General features: G+C 42.2%; 3 protein-coding genes across 8 annotated transcripts; 2 read left to right on the top strand and 1 right to left on the bottom strand.

The window, feature by feature from the left end:
• The first annotated feature begins 3,004 nt into the window (after positions 1–3,004).
• On the top strand, positions 3,005–7,185 carry LOC115675001 (heterogeneous nuclear ribonucleoprotein 1-like). 6 transcript variants are annotated; one of them, XR_008817827.1, is made up of 6 exons: positions 3,005–3,318; positions 3,447–3,584; positions 3,803–4,024; positions 4,270–5,392; positions 6,132–6,253; positions 6,584–7,185. XR_008817827.1 is itself a non-coding variant. In XM_030597567.2 (5 exons), the coding sequence occupies exons 3-5, from the start codon at positions 3,803–3,805 to the stop codon at positions 6,626–6,628; spliced, it is 1,350 nt and encodes a 449-aa protein (XP_030453427.1). In that variant the 5' UTR covers positions 3,006–3,318; positions 3,447–3,584; positions 3,798–3,802; the 3' UTR covers positions 6,629–7,185. The 6 variants fall into 6 exon arrangements, 2 of the variants coding, with proteins under 2 accessions (XP_030453427.1, XP_030453424.1); XR_008817828.1 differs by having other exon boundaries at positions 3,006–3,318; positions 3,450–3,584; positions 3,798–4,024; XR_008817826.1 differs by having other exon boundaries at positions 3,006–3,318; positions 3,798–4,024; positions 6,624–7,185.
• Positions 7,186–8,619: 1,434 nt separating this feature from the next.
• Positions 8,620–14,386, top strand: LOC115674981 (protein TORNADO 1). Its single transcript, XM_030597527.2, has 3 exons — positions 8,620–11,077; positions 11,220–12,463; positions 12,878–14,386. The coding sequence occupies exons 1-3, from the start codon at positions 9,568–9,570 to the stop codon at positions 14,261–14,263; spliced, it is 4,140 nt and encodes a 1,379-aa protein (XP_030453387.1). The 5' UTR covers positions 8,620–9,567; the 3' UTR covers positions 14,264–14,386.
• Positions 14,387–14,725: 339 nt separating this feature from the next.
• LOC115674984 (uncharacterized) lies at positions 14,726–17,048 on the bottom strand. Its single transcript, XM_056316888.1, has one exon. The coding sequence runs from the start codon at positions 16,282–16,284 to the stop codon at positions 14,938–14,940; it is 1,347 nt and encodes a 448-aa protein (XP_056172863.1). The 5' UTR covers positions 16,285–17,048; the 3' UTR covers positions 14,726–14,937.
• Between the last annotated feature and the right edge of the window lie 4,363 nt (positions 17,049–21,411).

Here is a 21,411-nt window from a genome sequence, read left to right as displayed (position 1 = left end):
TAGAATGATCCAACTCCCTTGCAATCCTAAAACAACCAAATCAGATCAAACATTACTCATTTCTATCCTGTGGGTGTCAACTTGTTTCCTACTCCACATGACGATAAAACCATAGTTCCCAAGTTGAGGAAATTTGGAGCTTGCCATGGCCAATTAGGCAAATTTGAACAGTTAGCGGGGGAAAATTAATGTTGGACCCAAGGGGGCGGGCGAAGGTCGTCGCCCCCTGCTGCTTGATGCTTGGCGTAATTTATCAAATACACATGCTCCACCCCTGCTGAGTAGGGGCAAGAACAGAAACTGAGTTGCAGTTTCTCTGTTTTTAACACTCATAAAGAAAAGAGAGAAGGGATTTCAATATGGTTTCTTGAAGAAATCTCATTGTCAACTCAAGGAGATGAGGAATATCTATTGGGCCAACCACCAAAGATGTGATTTCTCAGATCTTAAAACCCTGGGAAAGAAAGCAATAATGTTGCAAGACCCAGTTGACTTGCAATAGAAGTCTGACCAACTATGGAGAGATGAGGTAAGGTTTCTTAATCTGGCTCATCGGATGCTTTACTGCCAAACCAATTCCATTGGAACTCTCAGCTTTTCTAGTTTGTAAAGTCTTTTAGTCAATTAATAATCCGCCAATCTTGGGGTGTCAACATCTGGGAATCGTCCTAGATGTTGATGCAGGAAAAAGAAATTTCAATTACAAGTTTCTCTATTAACATATCAGCATCACTGGCCAATTCTTTCTTTCATATGAATTGGCTTTTTTACTTGCATCTGAAACGAAAGTGAACAGCTAACGATTTTCCCATAATGGCAAAGGCGACGATCCACCTCTTTGAGGATTCAAATAACCAAAATTCATCATCTTAATTTTCTTGATCTGCTCTTTGGTATCAAATTGCTGTCTTTTTTAGTTAATATTTGCTAATGTTCTACTCTGTATAAGGGTTAATACCACAAAAAACTCCAAACTGGTACACCTATGACAGAATTAACCCGAACTAATTTTTTGACCACCAAAAACCCCAAACCAGCATACTTGTAACAAATTTACCCTATGTTAAATTCGATTAATATCACGAAAAGTCACAAATTAGTAAACATGTGACAAACGGAGGGGTAAAATCCCAAATTAGTACACTCGTCAACTATTACGTGTCATCCAACTCGACAATTTGACAATAAAATTTAATAGGTATTGTAGTGGGTAAATTTGTCACGGGTGTACCAATTTGAAATTTTTTGTGGTCAAAAAATTAATTTGGATAAATTTATCACAAATGTACCAGTTTAAAATTTTTCGTGATATTAATTGCTATATAAAGAGGTTTTCTTTTCGTTTTCTTTTCTTTTTCTACAAAAAGGATCCTTATATGAAAATTTAACGACAAGGGTGTCATGTTTCTTTTCTCACATCCACATCCGCATGTCCTCCTCCTAATATAATATGTGAAAAGACACCTCATAAGTAGCTCAGACGACCTAGATCCAAGCCATGCCTAGTCAATTTTCGCAAAGAAGATTTAACAATTCATTGTTGGAGAAAGCAAGGCCAAATAGCCCTAAATAAATCAAGATTGTTTGTTCTCTTGCAGCCAACTGAGTTGGCCAAAAGCGAAAAACGAAAGAAAATTTGAGTTGGCAAAATACCAATTTTGCCGTTCCCTTCCCATCCCCCACGTTGATGAAGAAATTTACAATGCTTTATAAGTTGGAACTTTGGCTTCTCTCAAGGTTTGCAAGTGGCCCATGTTTTAGACGATATGAGATTAGCGGTGTCCTCCAACAATTATTTGTCCTAGAGACGTAGGCCATGGCTACAAAACTTAAATTAATTAGATGCCACAGTTGTCAACTTTCACTCTTGTGCGAAGTTTGGTTCTGGTAGCCGTCTATTGGCAACAATGTAGCTGTTGCAACTCATCCACGATGACTAATTACCAACCCATTTTGAATAACTAAGATCAAATGTTAGCAAAAAAAACTATTGTCAAAATACTTATTAATTCATGTTTTGGTTGGTTGATACTTTTCTTCATTCTTGCCCACGTAACAGCTAATCCTTCTAGAGTTCCAATAATCCGGCATCAATTATTGTGATAACGAAGCATCTGCTATGGATTTGAGATTCGGTACAAGTTCTATTATTGCACCTCATTAATTGTCGATCATCGTTCTAAGACGGTGGTCGGTCATAATTCTATACGGTCAGTTTAAAAGTCTCTACAAAGTGGGAATAACCCTTTTATTATCCGGTAATGTAAGTATCGGTATCTTATCGAAATTATCAATCCATGACGTAACAATTGGGGATATTTGACACTACACTAAAAACGGGTTTTTGTCATGCATAAGTTCGGAATTCAGGGAGCAGCAAATCTTGAACCATTCTTTCGTCGCAAGAATCACGTATCGGGAGTGTCAAGACACGAATCTAAAACTATGAAGTGGATCGCCTATCTTGAGCTGTACCATTGAGGACAGAGCTTGCTGTTTGCTCCTTTCAGGTTCGCCACCGAAAAAGCAAACATCATTGTGCTGCTGGTGTTTTACGTGCTCGCCACTAGAATGGACCCTTACAGTTCTTCTCATTTCAAAAAAAAATTTCAGACAATAATTCTTCAAGTTGTTTATTGTCAGACAAATCAAGAAAAGGAGATGTTAAGCCCAGAACAGTGCACCACCTTGGATAAAAGTTAGCTGAACGAAAAGCAGGTAGCAGCGCATGTGTCCTTTTCAATAAGGTTCATGCACTAATCTTCATGTGGGATAGATTGATACTAGGATAGACAGATACGGTGATTTTCGTAGAATCCAAATTTCGGGGAGAAATTGCCTCATCTGTCTAATTTTATCCCATCATCCAATTTATTTCGCCTTGTATTTCTCAGTCGTTTGATTTATTTTATTTTATTTTATTTTATTATTTTTAAAGAAGAATGACAGTGTTTTTATGTTAAAATAAGCAATAAACGTAAAACATCGTCAGCCATTTCTCATCTCTCTCAAGAATCCTCCGAATGTTCTTGCGCCAGAAGATTGCCAGCTCTCTCTGTCTCTCTCTCTCTCGCTCTTTCTCTCTCTCTCTCTGTGCGAAACCAAAAAATTGCATTTTTATATTCAGAGGAGGAGAGAGTGGAATAACCAAGAAAGATAAAAGGAACATCATCACAGAGAGAGAGAGAGAGAGAGAGAGAGAGAGAGAGAGAGGGATAGAAAGAGAAAATGAGCTCTTCCTCTGTTTTCATTACTGGGTGTTATCTTGTTTAGATCTTAGTTTCTTGCCCAATTGGTCATCTGGGTCCACACACAATGGTAAATTCACTCATTTGTCTTCTTGCCCACTCAATCCTCATGTTCATATAAAGCCTGTCTCTCTTGAGCTTTGCTGGGTTTCTGATCCATCCGAATTCCATCTCTAAATTTCACATCTTTGGTTTTAGGAGGAATCTTCTATTGTCTTGTCTTTGTGGATGAAGATCTGATGCCCCAGCACTGAATTCAAGGTCCGTCCATCCGCTGCCCACCCCCAACTGGAGCAACCAATCTGATTCTGTCTGAAAACTTTCAGAATTTATCAGGTGAGTGCTTGTTTGATTGCCATTTTCTGCATTTGAATCTGCCGGTCTAATTTTGTCAATAGATATGACGTACACGTGATGTCTAGCTCATCGCACTGAATTATGGAATTCAGTGGGCTAAAGGGTTGAGGATGGACGTTCTCTTGTTGAATTATCCCATTTTGCGAGTGATATTGTCGATTGATGAGGTGGTATGCAATGCTTGATCATTAGAAAAGATGGAGTCAGATCTTGGGAAGCTCTTCATTGGAGGGATTTCATGGGACACGGATGAAGAACGCCTTAAAGAATACTTCGGGAGTTACGGTGAGGTGGTGGAGGCTATGATCATGAGAGATCGTGCAACCGGCCGAGCTCGCGGATTCGGTTTCGTCGTCTTTGCGGATCCCGCTGTTGCTGAAAGGGTGACCAGGGATAAGCACTTGATTGACGGTCGCTCGGTAAGTTGATTATAGCACTTGAGTCTATGTGCATTGTGGAATAGGATCAAAATTCTGCTAATCAGGCTCCTATGCACTTGAAATTCTTAGATCAGGTCTTCGAATTTAGAGGGCATGCATCTTTTCTTCTTCCATATGCAGTGTTCAGACCAAATTTTACACAATTGTCTGTTCAGTCCAAGTTTGCAGTGCAAAGAAAATTCAAATTCTGACAAGTAGTTTGCCTTTTAAATTCTTGATCTCAGGTTGAAGCAAAGAAAGCTGTTCCTAGGGAGGATCAGCAACTTCTTAATAGGAGTTCAGCCAGCATGAATGGATCTCCAAGTCCTGGACGTACCAAAAAAATCTTTGTAGGTGGTTTACCATCTACAATCACAGAGAGCGACTTCAAGAAGTACTTTGATCAGTTCGGTAATATTATTGATGTTGTAGTCATGTACGACCACAATACCCAAAGACCCAGAGGTTTTGGTTTCATCACTTATGATTCAGAGGATGCAGTGGACCGGGTTCTGTACCGCACCTTCCACGATTTAAATGGGAAAATGGTTGAGGTCAAGAGGGCAGTTCCCAAAGAGCTCTCTCCGGGGCCCACCCGGAGCCCTCTCATGGGATATAACTATGGCGTGAACAGGGTCAATGACCTACTCAATGGCTATGCTCAAGGGTATTCTTTGAATAGGTTCAATCCTATTGTCACAGCTCGAGGAGGGTTTCCTCCATTTGGTGCTTCAGGTCATGGAATCAACATGAATCTGGACCCTGTTTTAAACCCGAATTTAGGCAGTGGTTCCAACCTTGGCAATGGCTCTGGATATGGGCGGACATTTAGGCCATACTACATTGGCAATGTAAGCAGGTTTGATAATCCCCTAGGCAATAACACAGATGGTCAAATAAGTGGTTCTGTTTTAAGTCCCAGAAGTCGTGCTGTATGGGGAAATAGCGGCCTAAATAGTGCATTTAATCCAATAAATTTGGGTACTCCCTTGGGCCGTGGAAGCGGAAGCTATGGAGTTTCATTTGGGCAGGCAGGAGCCGACTGGGACCCCTCTTGTTTTTCAGCTCAAGGCCGGAATTTCAGTCATGGGAATGGAAATGACAGTTATGGACTGGAAGGAGAAGAAAACGTAAGAAGCAACGGCAACAGTAGGGCCTCAGCGTCATCATTCGCTGCCTCGACTGGCAGTTTCGAGGAGAGCTATAGAGACATGTATTATAGCGGCTCAACTTGGAGATCTGCCAATCCTGAGCTAGATGGTTCTGGGTCCTTTGGTTTTGGTATTACCAATCTGGCTTCAGATGTTACAGCTAAAGGTTCGGAAGGTTATGGAAGTTACAGCAACACTAGTAGACAGCCGAATAGAGGTACAGTTTTCTCTGGATAATATTTTTTTGGTCAGCTTACCAGTATGAAGTACTAGAACTCAGACTATGCATTACCAACATGAAGTAAGTGAATTTTGGTTTAACGTTGGACGGGGTTTACTTGTTATCAGGAGTTAATGCCCGTTTGTTTATGGGAGAATCAACCTGATGTGCAACTGGGACATGCTGCATTTGAGATTACCTTTCATGTTCCTTCTAGGCAGTAGCTTATATCACAGAGTAACAGTTTTTGAACTCACACCGTGACCCTTCATTGGTTTCTGGAATCACTCGCCAGAGTTCATATCCGCTAATGAAGAAGAATTTCGCAAAAGCAAATTTTAGGGTTCAGACTAAAGTAATGCTAAAGCTTCTTGGCAGAAAAGCCAGCTTCCATTATCACATTATAAACTTGTAGCCTATTAGGTGTCGGTGAATTGCATGCTTCCTTGTTAGTTTACCTTTCTTTGGGTTTTCTAGTAACATGATGAGTCCTATGTTTCAATGATCCAAATACGACAACGTTCATCAAGATATCTTAATTGCTGGACTTGATTTGTGTTTTCCATGCTTTGTAATTCCAAAAGCAGTTCAGATTGAGCACATGCTACAAGATAAAGTAAGTCTCATCACAGTAGCTCATATTGGGATCTCTTCTTTTTGCGATACGTAGGCTCTCCTATTATACATGCCCTGGATTGGATTTAATTTGCTGCTAACACTAGCGCTTTCTTCTTAGAACTATCCCCTCTTCTCTAACCCCACGAGATCGTTTTGCATGACTGGCAAGTGTACAATTGAAGAGTGGCCTGACCGTGTTTTCATATAAAATCACAGTAATAATCTGGAACATCTGCTAAGGTAACTAACTAAAAAGTCCTACAAATTTGTGGACTAAGATCCTTTCTACTGGTCCTTTTTCAAATTTTCATTCTTGCATTTCTCCATACCTGTAAATTGATTTTGAAGAGATAGAGCCACTATTTGAACGCCATTTCTAACCACTATATGCAGAAACATATCGTCTTTAAAACATCAAATAAAATGCGCTTGATATTATTTTTCTTTCTCTCTGAACCTTTTTTTTATCGGTTTCGTTATGAACCTTCTATGTATCTGCATACTTTTATAACGTAATCAGATTGTTTAATTTCTTGACAAAAGCTTATCTTGTTTTAATTCATGCCTCAGGAATTGCTGCTTAGGAGACTCTTTTTTTGCAAATTCACAGGGTAGTCTTAGGCGAAGATAAGGTCAAAGGTTGCATTTCATCCTCCAGTATGTTCATATCTCAGCTTACAAGGATGTCGAACTTATAGTCGAGGGGAGTACAAAATATCAAGCTTATATGTCCAGAGAGAGTATTATAAGGGATTTTTTTGGAGGTCTAATAACTGATTTTTGCCCCTACATTAGACCTCAAATCCCTTCAACAGCAACTCATTGAAGTTAAATCAAATTGCAGAACTTATACTCAAGAAGATTGGTTCGGATTAAAAATCGGTGCATCTCTTGGGAGACAAACCTGTTATAGAGGATAAAAATACCATGTTGGATCTTTGTTTTGCTTTCTTTTTTTGGCAATATTACTGTGATCCCAGGCAATTAGCTGCTAATTGCCTGCTCTAATTTGTTTTCCCTGTGATAGATTGTATGTGAGGTCTGGTTTGATTTTCTAGTGTGGACCAATGAGGGGTGCCCCTAAAATCCCCATTAAATAAGCTACTCGATACTCAATTCGGTTATCAAACTGTCCATTAATGAAAAAAAGTACACTTAGATTGGTTTTCCAATTACCATACTCTTCTCTTAGGCTTGTCGTGTTTCAGTTTTAGCTCTTCTTACCATCTTACTGAATACTGCTAATTCCAATTTCCCTTGGTTGCGATTTTTTTTTTTTTCGCTCGTTGATAATTGTTGCAACGCTCTGTATGAAATTTCCTACTGCTATTATAGTCTGCTTGTTCTATGGTTTGTGAGGCCTTCGAGTTAGGTACTACCACCATTTGCATTTGTCCGTAATATGCAGCATACATTTAACAAAACACCATGCATAAGCGCAACGTTGGTCTTTTTTCTTTCAAAATCATCCTGTATTCAATAGGTACGGTTTTGCCATATTAGGGGCCGAGATAGCAAATCGGGAAGACAAGAGTTAGTCGTGGGTCATGGTCGGCCAATGGATTTCGGGTTTTCGATCACTTATCCATTACCATTCTTGCCAAGGATAGGATATGGTTCGGTCACCCTTGCAAGTTTCTTTCTAGGTATGCATAAGATTCCAGTTTCCTCTCGTTTTCATGTTTCATTGTCAACATTCACTCATACATCCATTTAGATTGTCCTCTCTCTCTCTCTCTCTCTCTCTCTCTCTCTCTCTCTCTCTCTCTCTCTCAACCTGTTATTTTCCTTCAGACCCAAAAAAAAAACCTGTTATTTTCCTAGAGAAAGATGGGTAATTATCTATCCATCAAAAGTAACATTGCCCTTTTTTTAGGCGGGGAACTCATCGTTAATTTCACTCCTCTCACTAAATTCAAGTTTGTTTTAATTAGGCCGGTATGAATCTGCGTTTCAATCAAGTCACGGACCACCATCAGTCGCATTAAGAATTCCGCCTTGCTAACAAATGGGTACCAACCTGATAAGACCTGACATGAATACGATCTGATTGAAAGACTAAACTACAGCTTGAATGGGTCACACATAACCTGCTTCCTGTCTGGGCAATCGGTCATGACTGATTTATGGGCAATCTGATGACAATGGCATGGCATCAGGCAAGGGCTTATTAACTGATATCCACGACTAGGTTTTTAACCTTCGTCATTGGTAGGAGATAGATGCCACAATTTCTTAATGGTTCTCCTGTTTTTTTGACTGTTGAAAGTTAGCTTGTGTTTCTAAAGAAGGAAAGGGTATCATGGAAACATTGAAAACTGCACTTCGGCCAAAAAAGCTCGCTGAGAATCTAAATCTTCGGCGTAAATTCTGACTGACTCGGCTTCTCTCGGTGCCTGCCAGCTACTAAGATAAATTATAAAGAAATAGGACGGTAAGAATGATTGTCTCCTTTGTCTCCAAGACTTTAAAAGAAACAAAGCAGGTCACTACAGCTTCCCAAAATCAGCTCACCCATCTATTTGTTAACAATTGAAGTTCTCACATGAGATGTACCGTTTACCTTCTCTTTTTCTCTGTTAAAAAATTGCAGGAAACAGAAAAGGCAAAAGAAAAGGCAAATTAAAAACCATAGATTGCGGTAACATCTGGAACGGGCTCCGGCACCCGGGAAATCTTTTTGGATGGACTTGGCCCATCGCGGACCGCCTGATCTCGGCCGTTTGATGGCGTAGGACCTGTAAAGCAAGGGGTGGGATTAGCCCGGACCATCACGAAATAAGGGTCTAACCAAGAACTGTCACATGGGCCAGTTGCTTGCGGCTTGGGAGCATAAAAGTCCACACTACCATTCAAGATTTGTTTTTCTGCTGTAAAGATAGATCTTTCTAGAGAGAGAGAGAGAGTTAGTGAGAATTAGCATCATTGTTGTCCACCAGAGATGCACTGCTTTATAGGATTTCCTTCTGCTTTGGCCCATATGAAAAGTAGGACAGGTAAAAGGGGTGAAGTTTGTGTAAACGGGCCAAAAAGGTCAAAAAAGGTGAAAATTTTTCAGTAGCGTGTCCAGATTTTAGTTCATCATGCCAACATGAGCCAACCACAGTGCTCACTTTGTACAGCAGCACAGCTAAGAACAGAACAACCCCACATTGCTTGAATCAGCAAGTCGCCCACTAAATATCTGGTTCAGAAATTTCAATAGATGACCAGAATCAATTACAAGATCTAAAGGACATAAATGAGCCAAAACCAAGAGACTGTGTAGGTTGAGAAGAAGTAGAATTTAAAGAATCCTTTCAATTTGCGACAGCAGTTGCACAATAGAATAACTTCAAAGAGAAGTAAGAGATAAAGCACAAGTGAAGCAAGAATGCATAGGAAGAAGCTCAGTGAACCCTTTCTGGTTCTTGGACAAAACCAGAAAGAAAAGCAGAATCCACACTAAAGAGTACCTAGCCATCAACCTCATGAATTCGCAAGTCCTTCAAAGTGCTTGGCTGTTGAAACCATAGGGTGATTTCTTGAGCAAGCAAGCGATTCCTACAGTGCGCATGGCAATGGCGTCAGAGGAGAGACTCGGAGATCTGCAATGTGTTGTACATGCAATCGGATCTGAAAGTCTCGTTTTGCATAACATTTCCTTCGACCTCTCACAACCCAAGTCTGGTTATTTTCAGGAAACGGAAAGTTCCTTGAATGTGAACATCAGTAAAGACAACCTCCAGTACTTCTCCCACCTCCTTACAGCAATAGGAACATCCAAGAATGCTCACTCATCCTTGAGAAACCTCGAGTTCCACGGTGTCAGTTGGGAACTGCAACTAGTAAAAACCTTGGGAGGGCTGTTCGAGCATAGCTCGAGCATCAAGGAAGTTGTGTTCCGGAGGAACAGATTCAGTGCGGATTGTTTGGCACAGTTGTCCGAATTTCTGAAGAGTAATAAAGTGATCAGAGAAATGACTTTCTGCGAATCCGCTCTCGGGGCCGCAGGAGCGGGGCTGCTAGCGTCCGCTCTCAAGTACAATGACAGTTTGGAGGAGTTGCAAATATGGGAAGACTCGATCGGCCCAAAAGGTGCAGAGGAACTCTCGAAGATGATCGAAGTGAACTCCACGCTAAAGCTGCTGAGGATTTTCGACTCGAACTCCATAACAGCGACACCACTAATTTCAGCAGTATTGGCAAGAAATAGGATCATGGAAGTTCATATTTGGAGTGGAGAAAAAAAAGAAAGGAGTTCCAAGGTGGTGGAGTTTGCGCCTGAGAACAGCACGTTGCGGATATATCGGCTCGATCTCTCGGGAACTTGCAGGGTTGCATGTGCTCTAGGTATGAATCTCACGGTAAAAGCACTTGACCTGACTGGGGTCCGACTGAAATCACAGTGGGCGAAAGAGTTCCGGTGGGTCCTGGAACGGAACCAGACTCTTCAAGAGGTGAACCTGTCAAAAACTTGCCTTAAGGACAAAGGAGTTGTTTATGTCGCAGCTGGACTCTTCAAAAACCAGAGATTGCAAAGCTTGTATCTCGACGGGAATTGGTTTGGTGGTGTTGCTGTCGAACATTTACTTTGTCCATTGAGTAGGTTCTCTGCTCTTCAGATACAGGCTAACATAACCTTAAAGTCCGTGGCTTTTGGAGGTGAAAGAACCAAAATCGGAAGAGATGGATTGGCAGCCATTTTGCAGATGCTAACAACCAACGAAAGTTTGACACATCTCGGTATATATGACGACGAGAGTTTGAGACCAGAAGACTTCATCAAAATCTTCAAGAGCTTAGAAAGAAATGCTACATTAAGATACTTGTCATTGAAAGGTTGCAAGGGGGTAAAGGGGGAGCCGGTGTTGCAGGCAATAATGGAAACCTTGCAAATCAATCCATGGATCGAGAGTATCGATCTAGTCGGAACTCCGCTGCACAACTCAGGGAAGACAAATGGGATAAACCAAAGACTGGGCCAAAGCGAGAGGACTGAACCGGAAATCGACTTGATGAAAGACATGCCGCTTGTGATGCCCAAGACATGTAGAGTCTTCCTGTGTGGGCAGGAAGATGCAGGTAATGTTCCAAATCCAATTTGGACTTGAATCATTGAAGTCGTGAGAGCTTAATTTCTTTTCTTTTTTTTTAATTTAATAGCATGATCTGTATTCCTTGAATGCTCAGTAATGGAAAGTCCCCCTATTAAATAATTTGGCAGGTAAAACCACACTGTGTCATTCCGTATCACAAAATTTCTCTTCCTCGCGGCTTCCCTACATTGATCAGGTCAAGACTCTAGTAAATCCAGTTGAGCAAGCGGTCAAACCAACTAGAATGAAGATAAAGACTTTCAAGGATGAAGAGACAAAGATTTCAATATGGAACCTTGCGGGTCAGCATGAGTTCTATTCCCTCCATGACCTCATGTTTCCAGGGCAGGGAAGTGCATCATTCTTCCTAATTATCTTGAGTTTGTTCAGAAAACCGAACAACAGAGAACCAAAGACGCCAGCAGAGGTGGAGGAAGACATCCAATACTGGCTCAGGTTCATAGTCTCCAATTCCGTCAGAGCAGCACAGCAGTGCATGCTGCCCTATGTCACAGTAGTTCTCACACATTATGACAAAATCAATCAAGCATCTGAAAATGTGCAGCTAATAGGGAACTCAATTCAGAGGGTAAGAGATAAGTTCCAGGGGTATGTAGACTTTTACCCTACAGTATTCACAGTCGACGCAAGATCCACTGCATCTGTTAGTAACCTGACCCATCACCTTCGAAGGACTAGTAAGACAATCCTCCAAAGAGTCCCTAGGGTTTACCAGCTCTGCAATGACTTGGTGCAAATTCTGTCGGACTGGAGAGCAGAACACTACGGAAGACCCGCTATGAAGTGGAAGGAGTTCAGTGAGCTGTGTCAAATTAAGGTTCCATGTTTAAGAGTTCGTTCAAGGCACGATAACAAAGAGAAGGTGGAGATCAGGAGGCATACTGTGGCTTCATGCCTTCACGATATAGGCGAAGTCATCTACTTTAATGATTTGGGATTCCTGATCTTAGACTGTGAGTGGTTTTGCAGTGAAGTGCTTGGCCAACTGGTGAGATTAGAAGTCAGAAGGCACGGGTCATCAGACAGTAACGGTTTTATTGGCAGAAAAGAACTGGAGAAGATTCTCAGAGGAAGCCTACAGAGCCCCATTCCTGGAATGGGTTCAAAAGTATTTGAGAACTTGGACGCGAGTGACCTTATAGGGATGATGCTGAAATTAGAGCTATGTTATGAACAAGACCCATCGGATCCAAATTCTCTGCTGCTTATCCCGTCAATCCTTGAAGAAGGCAGAGGAAGGCCGCAGAGGTGGCCATTTAGCACACCCGACTGCCTTTATGCAGGACGGCATCTCGAGTGTGATGATTCAAGTCACATGTTTCTTACGCCAGGCTTCTTCCCCCGTTTACAGGTAACTTTATCTTTGATCTTCTCTTCCTCCCCATTCTCAGGGGAATCATCAGTTAGGTTTCACCACAGTTTTTGGAGGATGATGTTACCTGATAAGCAAATCGTTACTACTGTAGGTTGTGGTTAGAACCTAATTACTACTATATAGATCTTAAGCACCCATGGTCCTCATCAACATGGAAGAGATGAATCGAACTGACTAGGCCCAAATATGCTTGATTGGCTCACACCCTACTCAAAGTCCATAACTTCCCACAAACTAAATCAGTCGTATATTCACAAATACTAATCAACATTTACCGTGTTAATAAGAATGCCATGCCAGCCAAAAAGGAAAAAGGAGAAATTACTACTAAGAGTACAAAACTATTTCCTGGTTTCAGACTCGTAGTAATCCCTGCTTTTGTGAATTCAGGTACACCTCCACAACAAAGTTATGGCACTGAAGAACCAACATGGAGCAACTTACAGTCTCGAGAAGTACCTCATCATCATAAACATCAATGGCATGTATATCAGGGTGGAACTTGGAGGACAACTAGGATACTACATTGATGTCCTGGCATGCTCCACTAAGAATCTGACAGAAACACTCCGACTCATACAGCAGCTCATTATTCCGGCTATCCAAAGCTTCTGCCATGGTGTCAACTTGACCGAAAACATCATGCGTCCAGAATGCGTGAGAAGTCTAACAGCCCCTAGATACCGGAAATCTCAGTTTGTCTCTTCGCAACAACTGAAGCAGGCGCTCCTCTCAGTTCCTGCTGAGAGCATGTATGATTATCAGCACACGTGGTGTCCAGTCTCAGAGTCCGAAAGACCTGTGCTTGGCGCTGGCTTTGATTTTGCTCGGGACCTCTTATCGGATGATGACTTCCGTGAGGTGCTGCACCGCAGGTATCACGACCTGTACAACCTTACAAATGAACTGCAAGTTCCAAATGAAAACAACCCAGATGGACCTGAAAGCTCCATGACGACAACTGAGGAACCGGACTGTAGAGTTGAGCCGACATTTGGTGGTATTGCCAAGGGAGTTGAAGCAGTTCTGCAGAGACTGAAAATCATTGAGCAGGAAATCAGAGATCTGAAACAGGAGATCCAAGGGCTCAGATACTATGAGCACAGACTCCTCCTTCAGCTTCACCACAAAGTAAACTATCTTGTCAACTATAATGTCCTAGTCGAAGAAAGGAAAGTGCCCAACATGTTCTATTTCGTGAGAACAGAGAACTACTCAAGGAGGTTGGTAACCAATGTAATATCAGGCATGACGGCACTTCGACTACACATGTTATGTGAATACCGCAGAGAAATGCATGTGGTTGAAGATCAGATGGGATGCGAAATGATGCATATTGATAACAGGGCAGTACAATGCTTGGCTCCCTACATGACAAAATTCATGAAATTAATCACGTTTGCACTTAAGATCGGAGCCCATCTAGCTGCCGGGATGGGAGAGATGATCCCCGACTTGAGCAGGGAAGTTGCTCATCTAGCCGATTCTTCCCTCATGTGCGGAGCAGCAGGGGTAGTTGCCGCGGGGGCCGTTGGAGCCGCTGCAACATCCAGAAGCAGAACCACTGACCGCTCGAGGGATATGCAACAAGATCTACGAGCAGCACAACAATGGGTAGTGGATTTCCTGAGGGACCGCAGCTGTGCAACTGGGAAAGATATCGCAGAGAAGTTTGGACTGTGGAGGATTCGATACAGAGATGATGGGCAGATTGCGTGGGTCTGCCGGAGGCATATGTACACCAGAGCAAATGAAATAATCGAAGTACCGATTTAATGAAGCACAGGCCTCTAAAGAGATCATTGTACTTTGTCTATGTAATTTATGCAATAGAACCCAATTAACTTTTCATCGATTAACGCATTGGTGCAATTCATACTTCTAAAGGCTTTCGCTTAAGACTATCATTGGTGCAATTCATACTTCTAAAGGCTTTCGCTTAAGACTATCAAGCAGAACATTAAAACACTAAGTGATCTGAAATTTCTCCGCCAACTGCAGTTCGATTGCAAGAGAGATGAACGTCCCACAGATATAACCGCCCACTTATCGTGGATGATAGACTCGAACAATATCATGATGCCTTCAACACGATATCATGATACCTTCAACACGATATCCCCTTTTACACAGTGTGATGAAGAAGCAACAAAGTCACTTGATCACACCCGTTGTTCAGATGAAGTCAAAAGGGAGACTGATTTGGTGATAATCGGCTAGTAGAAGTAGACAGGAAAGTTAACGAGAAATGATTCTTATACATGGACATCATTGACAACATCAAAGTAGTCGCTAAAAGTACATGTCATGATCTCCATCCTAAATCACCTCGACATACAAAGGGAAACGCCACACTAAATCATGAGTTATTACAGTTCACTATCAGCATCAGTCCTCACTCTAAAGTCTGTCACCTGTGTCACTCCATCTCAGCTTACTGGAACAATAGCTCAGAAGAAGGCTCTACTCCCATAGAACACGCGGGAACCATTGCTCTTTGATTCCTGCAGTTTCTGATCAGGAGTCGAACTTGCCGGGCTGGATTCCTCGCTCTCAATGTCCATAGGAAGCTTCATCTTAGCCAGGGACTCAGTAAACTGCTGCATGCTTTTCATGTACATGTCCACAAAATCCTGCTGCTTCACTTTCTGCTCCGGCTCGATGTTTACTGCGATTAGAGGTTTTGCTAAAGAGTTGCTCGATGCACCACCGGAGGAAGCACTGTCACGATCATCGCTGTGCACGCTCTGATCTTTTGGGGTTGAAACATGCTGCTCATTTGAAGGCTTTGAATCTTCTTCCTGACTTGGATACTTTGAAGCTACCGGAGCATCTGAGGACTGGGAGCTCGCAGGAACTGAAGGAGAAGATACCCCATTAGTTGAGACGCTGCTTGGGGGCGAATCACGGACTGGATGCAGGACCGACTGAACTGTGACTGTTGAGATGCTGTCGACTGCATGAACCCCCATTTCGGAACTCAGCTGATTCTCATCTGAAGAAACCAAGCTCTCAGAGTTCTGAGAATCCAAGCTATCACATTGGATGCCAAAGTACTCGGAAACCATCATTTGATTCTCATTGACAATATTTGGGTCTGGGAACTCGATCTTATCAAGCTCACATGGGTCCGATTCAGCTACTTCTGATTCTTGGACAGATGCCTCAGTGGCCAAAACAGTGGGTGGAGCCGAAATAGCCATCACTTCAGGTGAAGCTCCACTGTAAGAGAGTGACAAATGAACGAACCCTGCAGGGGAATGAAAGAGATCAGTTGAAGAGAGAGAGAAGTCTTTATCCAACTTCCCATTCTTGAGGATGACTTCGGACAATGGCACCAGAGCAAAACCCAGCAACTGATCTTCCAGATAATTCTTCACCCTGCTCAGCATCCAAATTTCACACTTGAGGGAACACTCCAATGTTCGTACATTGAGCCGAAGATTATCGTTGAAAACTGGATTTTGCCCACCACCATTGATGGTTTTGGTAGACACAGCAAGTTCAGGATCGCTGGTCAAACAAAGCTTAGCATAGACATCTTGCTTGTGGTATATGCAGATGTTATGGATGTCCCTTGCCCGATGTACGAAAACCTCGAGAGAGCCAACGAAGCTCTCCAAGGCAGCACCAACAGCTTCCCTCTCCAAGGCAGCACCAACAGCTTCCGTCCTGCTGGCATCGATGCCCTTGGAGAAACAACCAGAGTTCAGGACAAAGAAGTCCGGCTGCTGCTGTTTCTCAACCTCAACAACAGAGCTCTTGAATGCTGAAACAACCGACTGTGGCGAATCCATCCTAGACCGATTAACCAAAACCTGGCCAAGCACGAAATTAATGTGAACTCAAAAATAACGCACCACTTGCACCAGTGGACTCAACTCAAAGAAGTCAAAAGTCCAGAAAACCAAGCAGAAACCAGAGACAGATTGCGATGGGTTCTAATGGGACAAGCACAAGATTACCTGATCAACCAATACTTCAACGCCGACTTGGAGAAAAAAAACTGAGACCGAAAGCTAGAACTGTTCCTCTGGCAAAAGAAGCAAACAGACCAATCAAACTTAAAATCAGTGAATGAAGAATTATCCTGTAACTGGCCCCAAACCCCAGAAACTCGAAACCCAAGCACCAACCCACAATCAAGTTCAACCCACTTACTGAAACAGTCTGCCAGCTGAAATAAGCACGGAACAAAGCTAAAAGACAAAAAGTTCACACAGGCATGTCCTTGAGATCGGTGAAATTAAAGAATTCACTAAACCCTAAGTCTACGAACAATCGCAATTTGTGCAGTAAAACCCTCAATTATTGAGAGCAGAGCAAACCCAAAAACCGAGACCCCGACTGTAAAGTATCCAAAGGGGTACACAAGAGAGGAACAGATACCGATAAAGCAACCAACTTTATCAATCACCGAAGCACAATCCACCAAAGGAATCCGAAGTGGTAAACAGGGGAAAGCCAATCAAAGCACTGCACACCAAAGATTATGTCTCGGAACAGCAAGGAGACCCACCCAAAATTCTGCTCGAGATCATGTCATGACCACACGAACCCACTTGAAAATGGAAAAAGCAAAAAAAAAAAAAAAACAAAAACAAAAAAAAAAGAAATGGGTACAGATCCAAAGAAAGAACCGAAATGGGCTAAAAAACATTTTCGCACTTGCCTCGAGCTCCAAAGTCCAAAACGATCCCAAAGATCCGTCCAGACCCAGTTCTTGAATCGAGGGAGGGGTCAAGCCTCCTTTGAACCCAAAACCCAGTGAACTATATTTTCAGACACGAACACCCCCTTTGTTTCCGCAGGTCGCACGCACGCAGTGAACGACACGGTTGCTGTCCGGGGAAGAATTCAGGAGGCGGAGAAGGTTGAAGATTGTCGGGGAAGGGGGGCTTGCTTCTAGTATGTGTGGATAGTAGGGCGGTACATATATTATTATATAGATATACCAACAGGCAGAAAAAACCGGGCATGAGATGATTAATAAAACTGTGTATTGACCTGTTGTAAAAAACAACGATCGTCAGTGGATTTCTTGGACGGGTACGATCTGGAAGCCCCGCAGGGAAGGCGGGGGGGCGATTGACACCGTCCCACGCGTCGGATACGGAGGGACAAATGAGGCGAGAGATGAGTGGAGGTGCCTGTCCGTGCCGTCGTTTGGGTGGGGACACGAGTTCGGGCCCGGGTCGACTCGCCCCGTTGATTTGCCGCGACTCGTGATTCGGGCCGGGTCGTTCAACGTTCGTGGATGGCGTGCCCCGGATCTTAACTCACTTTGCAAGTTCGAGATTATGGATACCAAGGAATAAGTGCATTGAAAGTCCTAAAATTTATCATTAAAGTATAATTGAGTCATAAAACTTTCAAAAAGTTGCAATTAAGCCATAAAACTTGTCACAAAGTGTACTTGAGTCCTAAAACTTTAAAAAAAATACAATCAAATCCTAAAACTTGTCAAGTTAGTTCAATTAAGTTCTTCTTTTGATTGCACTTTTTAAAAGTTTTAGAATTCAATTGCACCTTTGTAATAAATTTTAGGACTCGATTGCATTTTCTGAAAGTTTTAGGACTTGATTGCACTTTCGTGACAAGTTTTTATGAATTGATTGCACTTTTTGAAAGTTTTAGAACTCAATTACACTTTCGTAACAAGTTTTAGGACCTCTAATGCGTTTATCTCAATAATGATAACAACGTGACCGATGTAAGATCGGATGGTAATCGAAAACGAGAAACCTATTCCAGATACGACCTTACCATGCCTATGCAAGGAAAAAAAGATTGGTGAATCTCGTCGAGAAGAAAATATCTTGCATCGAAAGTTCTACTTCATTGATTGCCTCGCTTTACAGTAAAATCAATAACTATGAAACTGTGAATTTATTTGAAGGCGGCATGCGATATACATAAACTCGAACGGGATGGAATAACATTGAGAAAACCATCAACAAGTATACATGCAATGCGCAATTCAACAATTGTGTCATGAGATTGGTATGAATCATTGGATTTGCGAAGAACCCTAAATTGAATAGTACCGGCTCTCACTCACAAAACGATAAATTCATGTCGACTTTTAAGATTTGGACTCATTCCTGATGAGGTGCTTAAAACTCGCGACATGGCCAATTATTGTGACCTAGCAACATCCTGTGACTAGGTGTACACGATTCACTTGTATCTTGGACACAAACGAAACATGCAATGCGACTTTCACTTCTCAAGACATCGTCGTCCAACGTCTTGACCGTTACCCCCATGGCCCGCCCAAGCAAGCCGCTGTCTTTCTAGTTTTGACATCTCCGTCTGGCTTTTGATGAATACAATGCAATGCAGGGGAACTGCTGTCCAACCGCCACCTGCATCATCTTGCGAATTCAAGAATCGTGGTTTGGAGTCTGAACATCATCTCTCTTCTTATCATAACTCCATGAAAGTTTGCTCGAAACTCGTCTTGACTTAACCTACATCCCACGTAAGACAAATGCTAACATCACGTTCGGTACCAGAGTACTTTGACACATGCCAAGCACCTATAGCTCATCAATTATGGCGCTGGTTACTGTTGGGCGGATGTAGACCTCTCAGCTTTATCCTAAGAGAGGAAAATGTGAAGGGCCTCACATCAGGCAACAGTACCACCGGTTTGCAGAGCATAGCATGGCCGATGCAGGGGTATTCTTTCTTTATTGCTGCAATCGTCCAGCACCATAATCAAACAGGAGCAATAGGTTCGAATGATGAGAGCACAGTCGTGGGTCATGAGTTTTCCAAAAGGACAAACATCTCTGGCGCTCCTAACATCACATTCGTGGCACTATCTCTCTCTCTCTCTCTCTCTCCCTACACAATCATGCTTCAAGGAAAAGGGACAGTAAAATTGCATAGGCTGGATCAATCAAGAACCCATTTGGGCACGACACATGAGAAACCCTTTTACTTTAGTGAGCAAAACAACCCCACTTGCAGATTGAAAAGCACTGCCCTTTTCGATGGGGCATGAGTGCTTTCTCCTAGCTAATTCATTTGTCCTTTTCCTCTTTTTCCCCCTTTTACATTTCCTTTTCCCCCACAGGATGCTGTGCTCAACGATTCAAACTTAAAGAAAAGATTTTCAATTCCGGAGGCAAAATTAATGCCTAATCAATCGTGGGTCCTTCCCTAACTCCCCCCCTCCCTCTTGTCGCTCCTTTCAAAATTTCAATTCATGTGGGAGGAGGGGGGCGGCTCGATCTTTCGGCCTCTTTAATTGCGCTTTGAAAAACCACAGGATCCATCCAATTTAGACTTTTGAGGGGGGAGGTGGCAGGCCCCCTCCAAGCGAAACGGTCATTGATTTCTTCTTCCTCTTTCTCATTTCTCAAGGGGGGGCATTTGGCTAAAGTGCTTGGATTCCCATGATCGAGAAAAGATGGAGCTGTTTTCCCTTGTTTGGTTTCCTTTTTCTTTTATTGTTTAGTTACTCTTTTCTTGACTTTTTGGTGATCTGAAAGGGATTGATGGGACTCGTGTTCTTTCCACCTTTTAACCCTTCTCACAACCTTTTTCTTTTCGGAAAAAAAAAAGAAAGAAAGAAAAAAAAAATCAGAAACATGAAAGATCATGTGAGGGAGGAGACACGCCGTTGCCTTAACGTGGTATCGCTTTTGTTAACGTGAGTTACATTTGCCGCGATTGGCGCATCGAGGACTACGCATGAGATGAGATGTTTACTGAATTTTCATTAATTTATTATAAGGGCTAATCAGCAAAAATAAAATAATAATAAGAAGAAAACATTATCGAGTGGCCCGTTATGTATAAAGCTTACTATTCACACTTTTAAGGTGTCATGGGGCCATAACAAGATCAATACGACTCGGTAATAATTGGTAAAGATCGAGGGTGCAGTTAAGTGCAACTGTTCCTCCTTTCTCGGGTGGATTGATAAAGAAGGGTTAGCAAATCTTAACTCTTATTGAAATCAATTCAAGAAAACATAGATAGGGGATAAAATTTGCACAGGACAATATTATTGAGAGCCCCGTTATGTTCGAAGCTTACTATTCGCATTTTTAAGGTGTCGTGGGGCCATAACAAGATCAATACGACCCGGTAATAATTGGTCAAGATCAAGGGGGTGCAGTTAAGTGCAGCTGTTCCTCCTTTCTCTAGTGGGTTGACAAAGAAGGGTTAGCAAATCTTGACTCTTATTGAAATCGATTCAAGAAAACATAGATAGGGAATAAAAGTTGCACAGGACAACATTATTAAGAGGCCCGTTATGTTCAAAGTTTACTATTCGCATTTTTATGGTGTCGTGGGGCTATAACAAGATTAATACGACCCGGTAATAATTGGTCAAAATCAAGGGTGCGGTTATGTGCAGCTGTTCCTCCTTTCTTGGGCGGGTTTATAAAGAAGGGTTAGCAAATCTTGACTGTTGTTGAAATCGATTCAAGAAAACATAGGTAAGGGATAAAAGTTGCACAGGACAAGTTGTCATAAGCATGAAAAACCCTTTTCTCCTTAAACAAAGTAATCCACAATGGCATCTTTGACGTTTCATACATCTAACCCACAAAACCCCACATTCTTCCAACTACAGGGACATTAAAAAAATATGGTAACAGATAAATTACAGAACATTCTGGTTCCTTTGCCAGCAAAAAAAAATCATTTTAGCAGACATTAGATTAGTCTGCAGATATTGTTCTCTAGAAGAGAGAGCATCACTATGGTCCTGCGTTAAGGATAAAAGAACGGCTCGTGAGTGGCCTCATCTTGGACTCTGCCAACATGGCTTGACTAGTGAGGGTTTTGGCATTAAGAGCCTACTAGAAGATCAAATAATGCCCGTGATTTCTAGCAAAAAAAAAAAATGCCCGTGATTTCGCACGCTTTTTAAAGCGATTTGCTTGACTTTCTGCATGCAA

This window comes from Syzygium oleosum, unplaced genomic scaffold, assembly GCF_021117445.2.
Source record: "Syzygium oleosum isolate NSW1041296 unplaced genomic scaffold, Sole_v2.1 Sole_v2.13, whole genome shotgun sequence".
Classification (NCBI taxonomy): domain Eukaryota; kingdom Viridiplantae; phylum Streptophyta; class Magnoliopsida; order Myrtales; family Myrtaceae; genus Syzygium; species Syzygium oleosum.
This window is presented reverse-complemented; position numbering and strand designations above follow the sequence as displayed.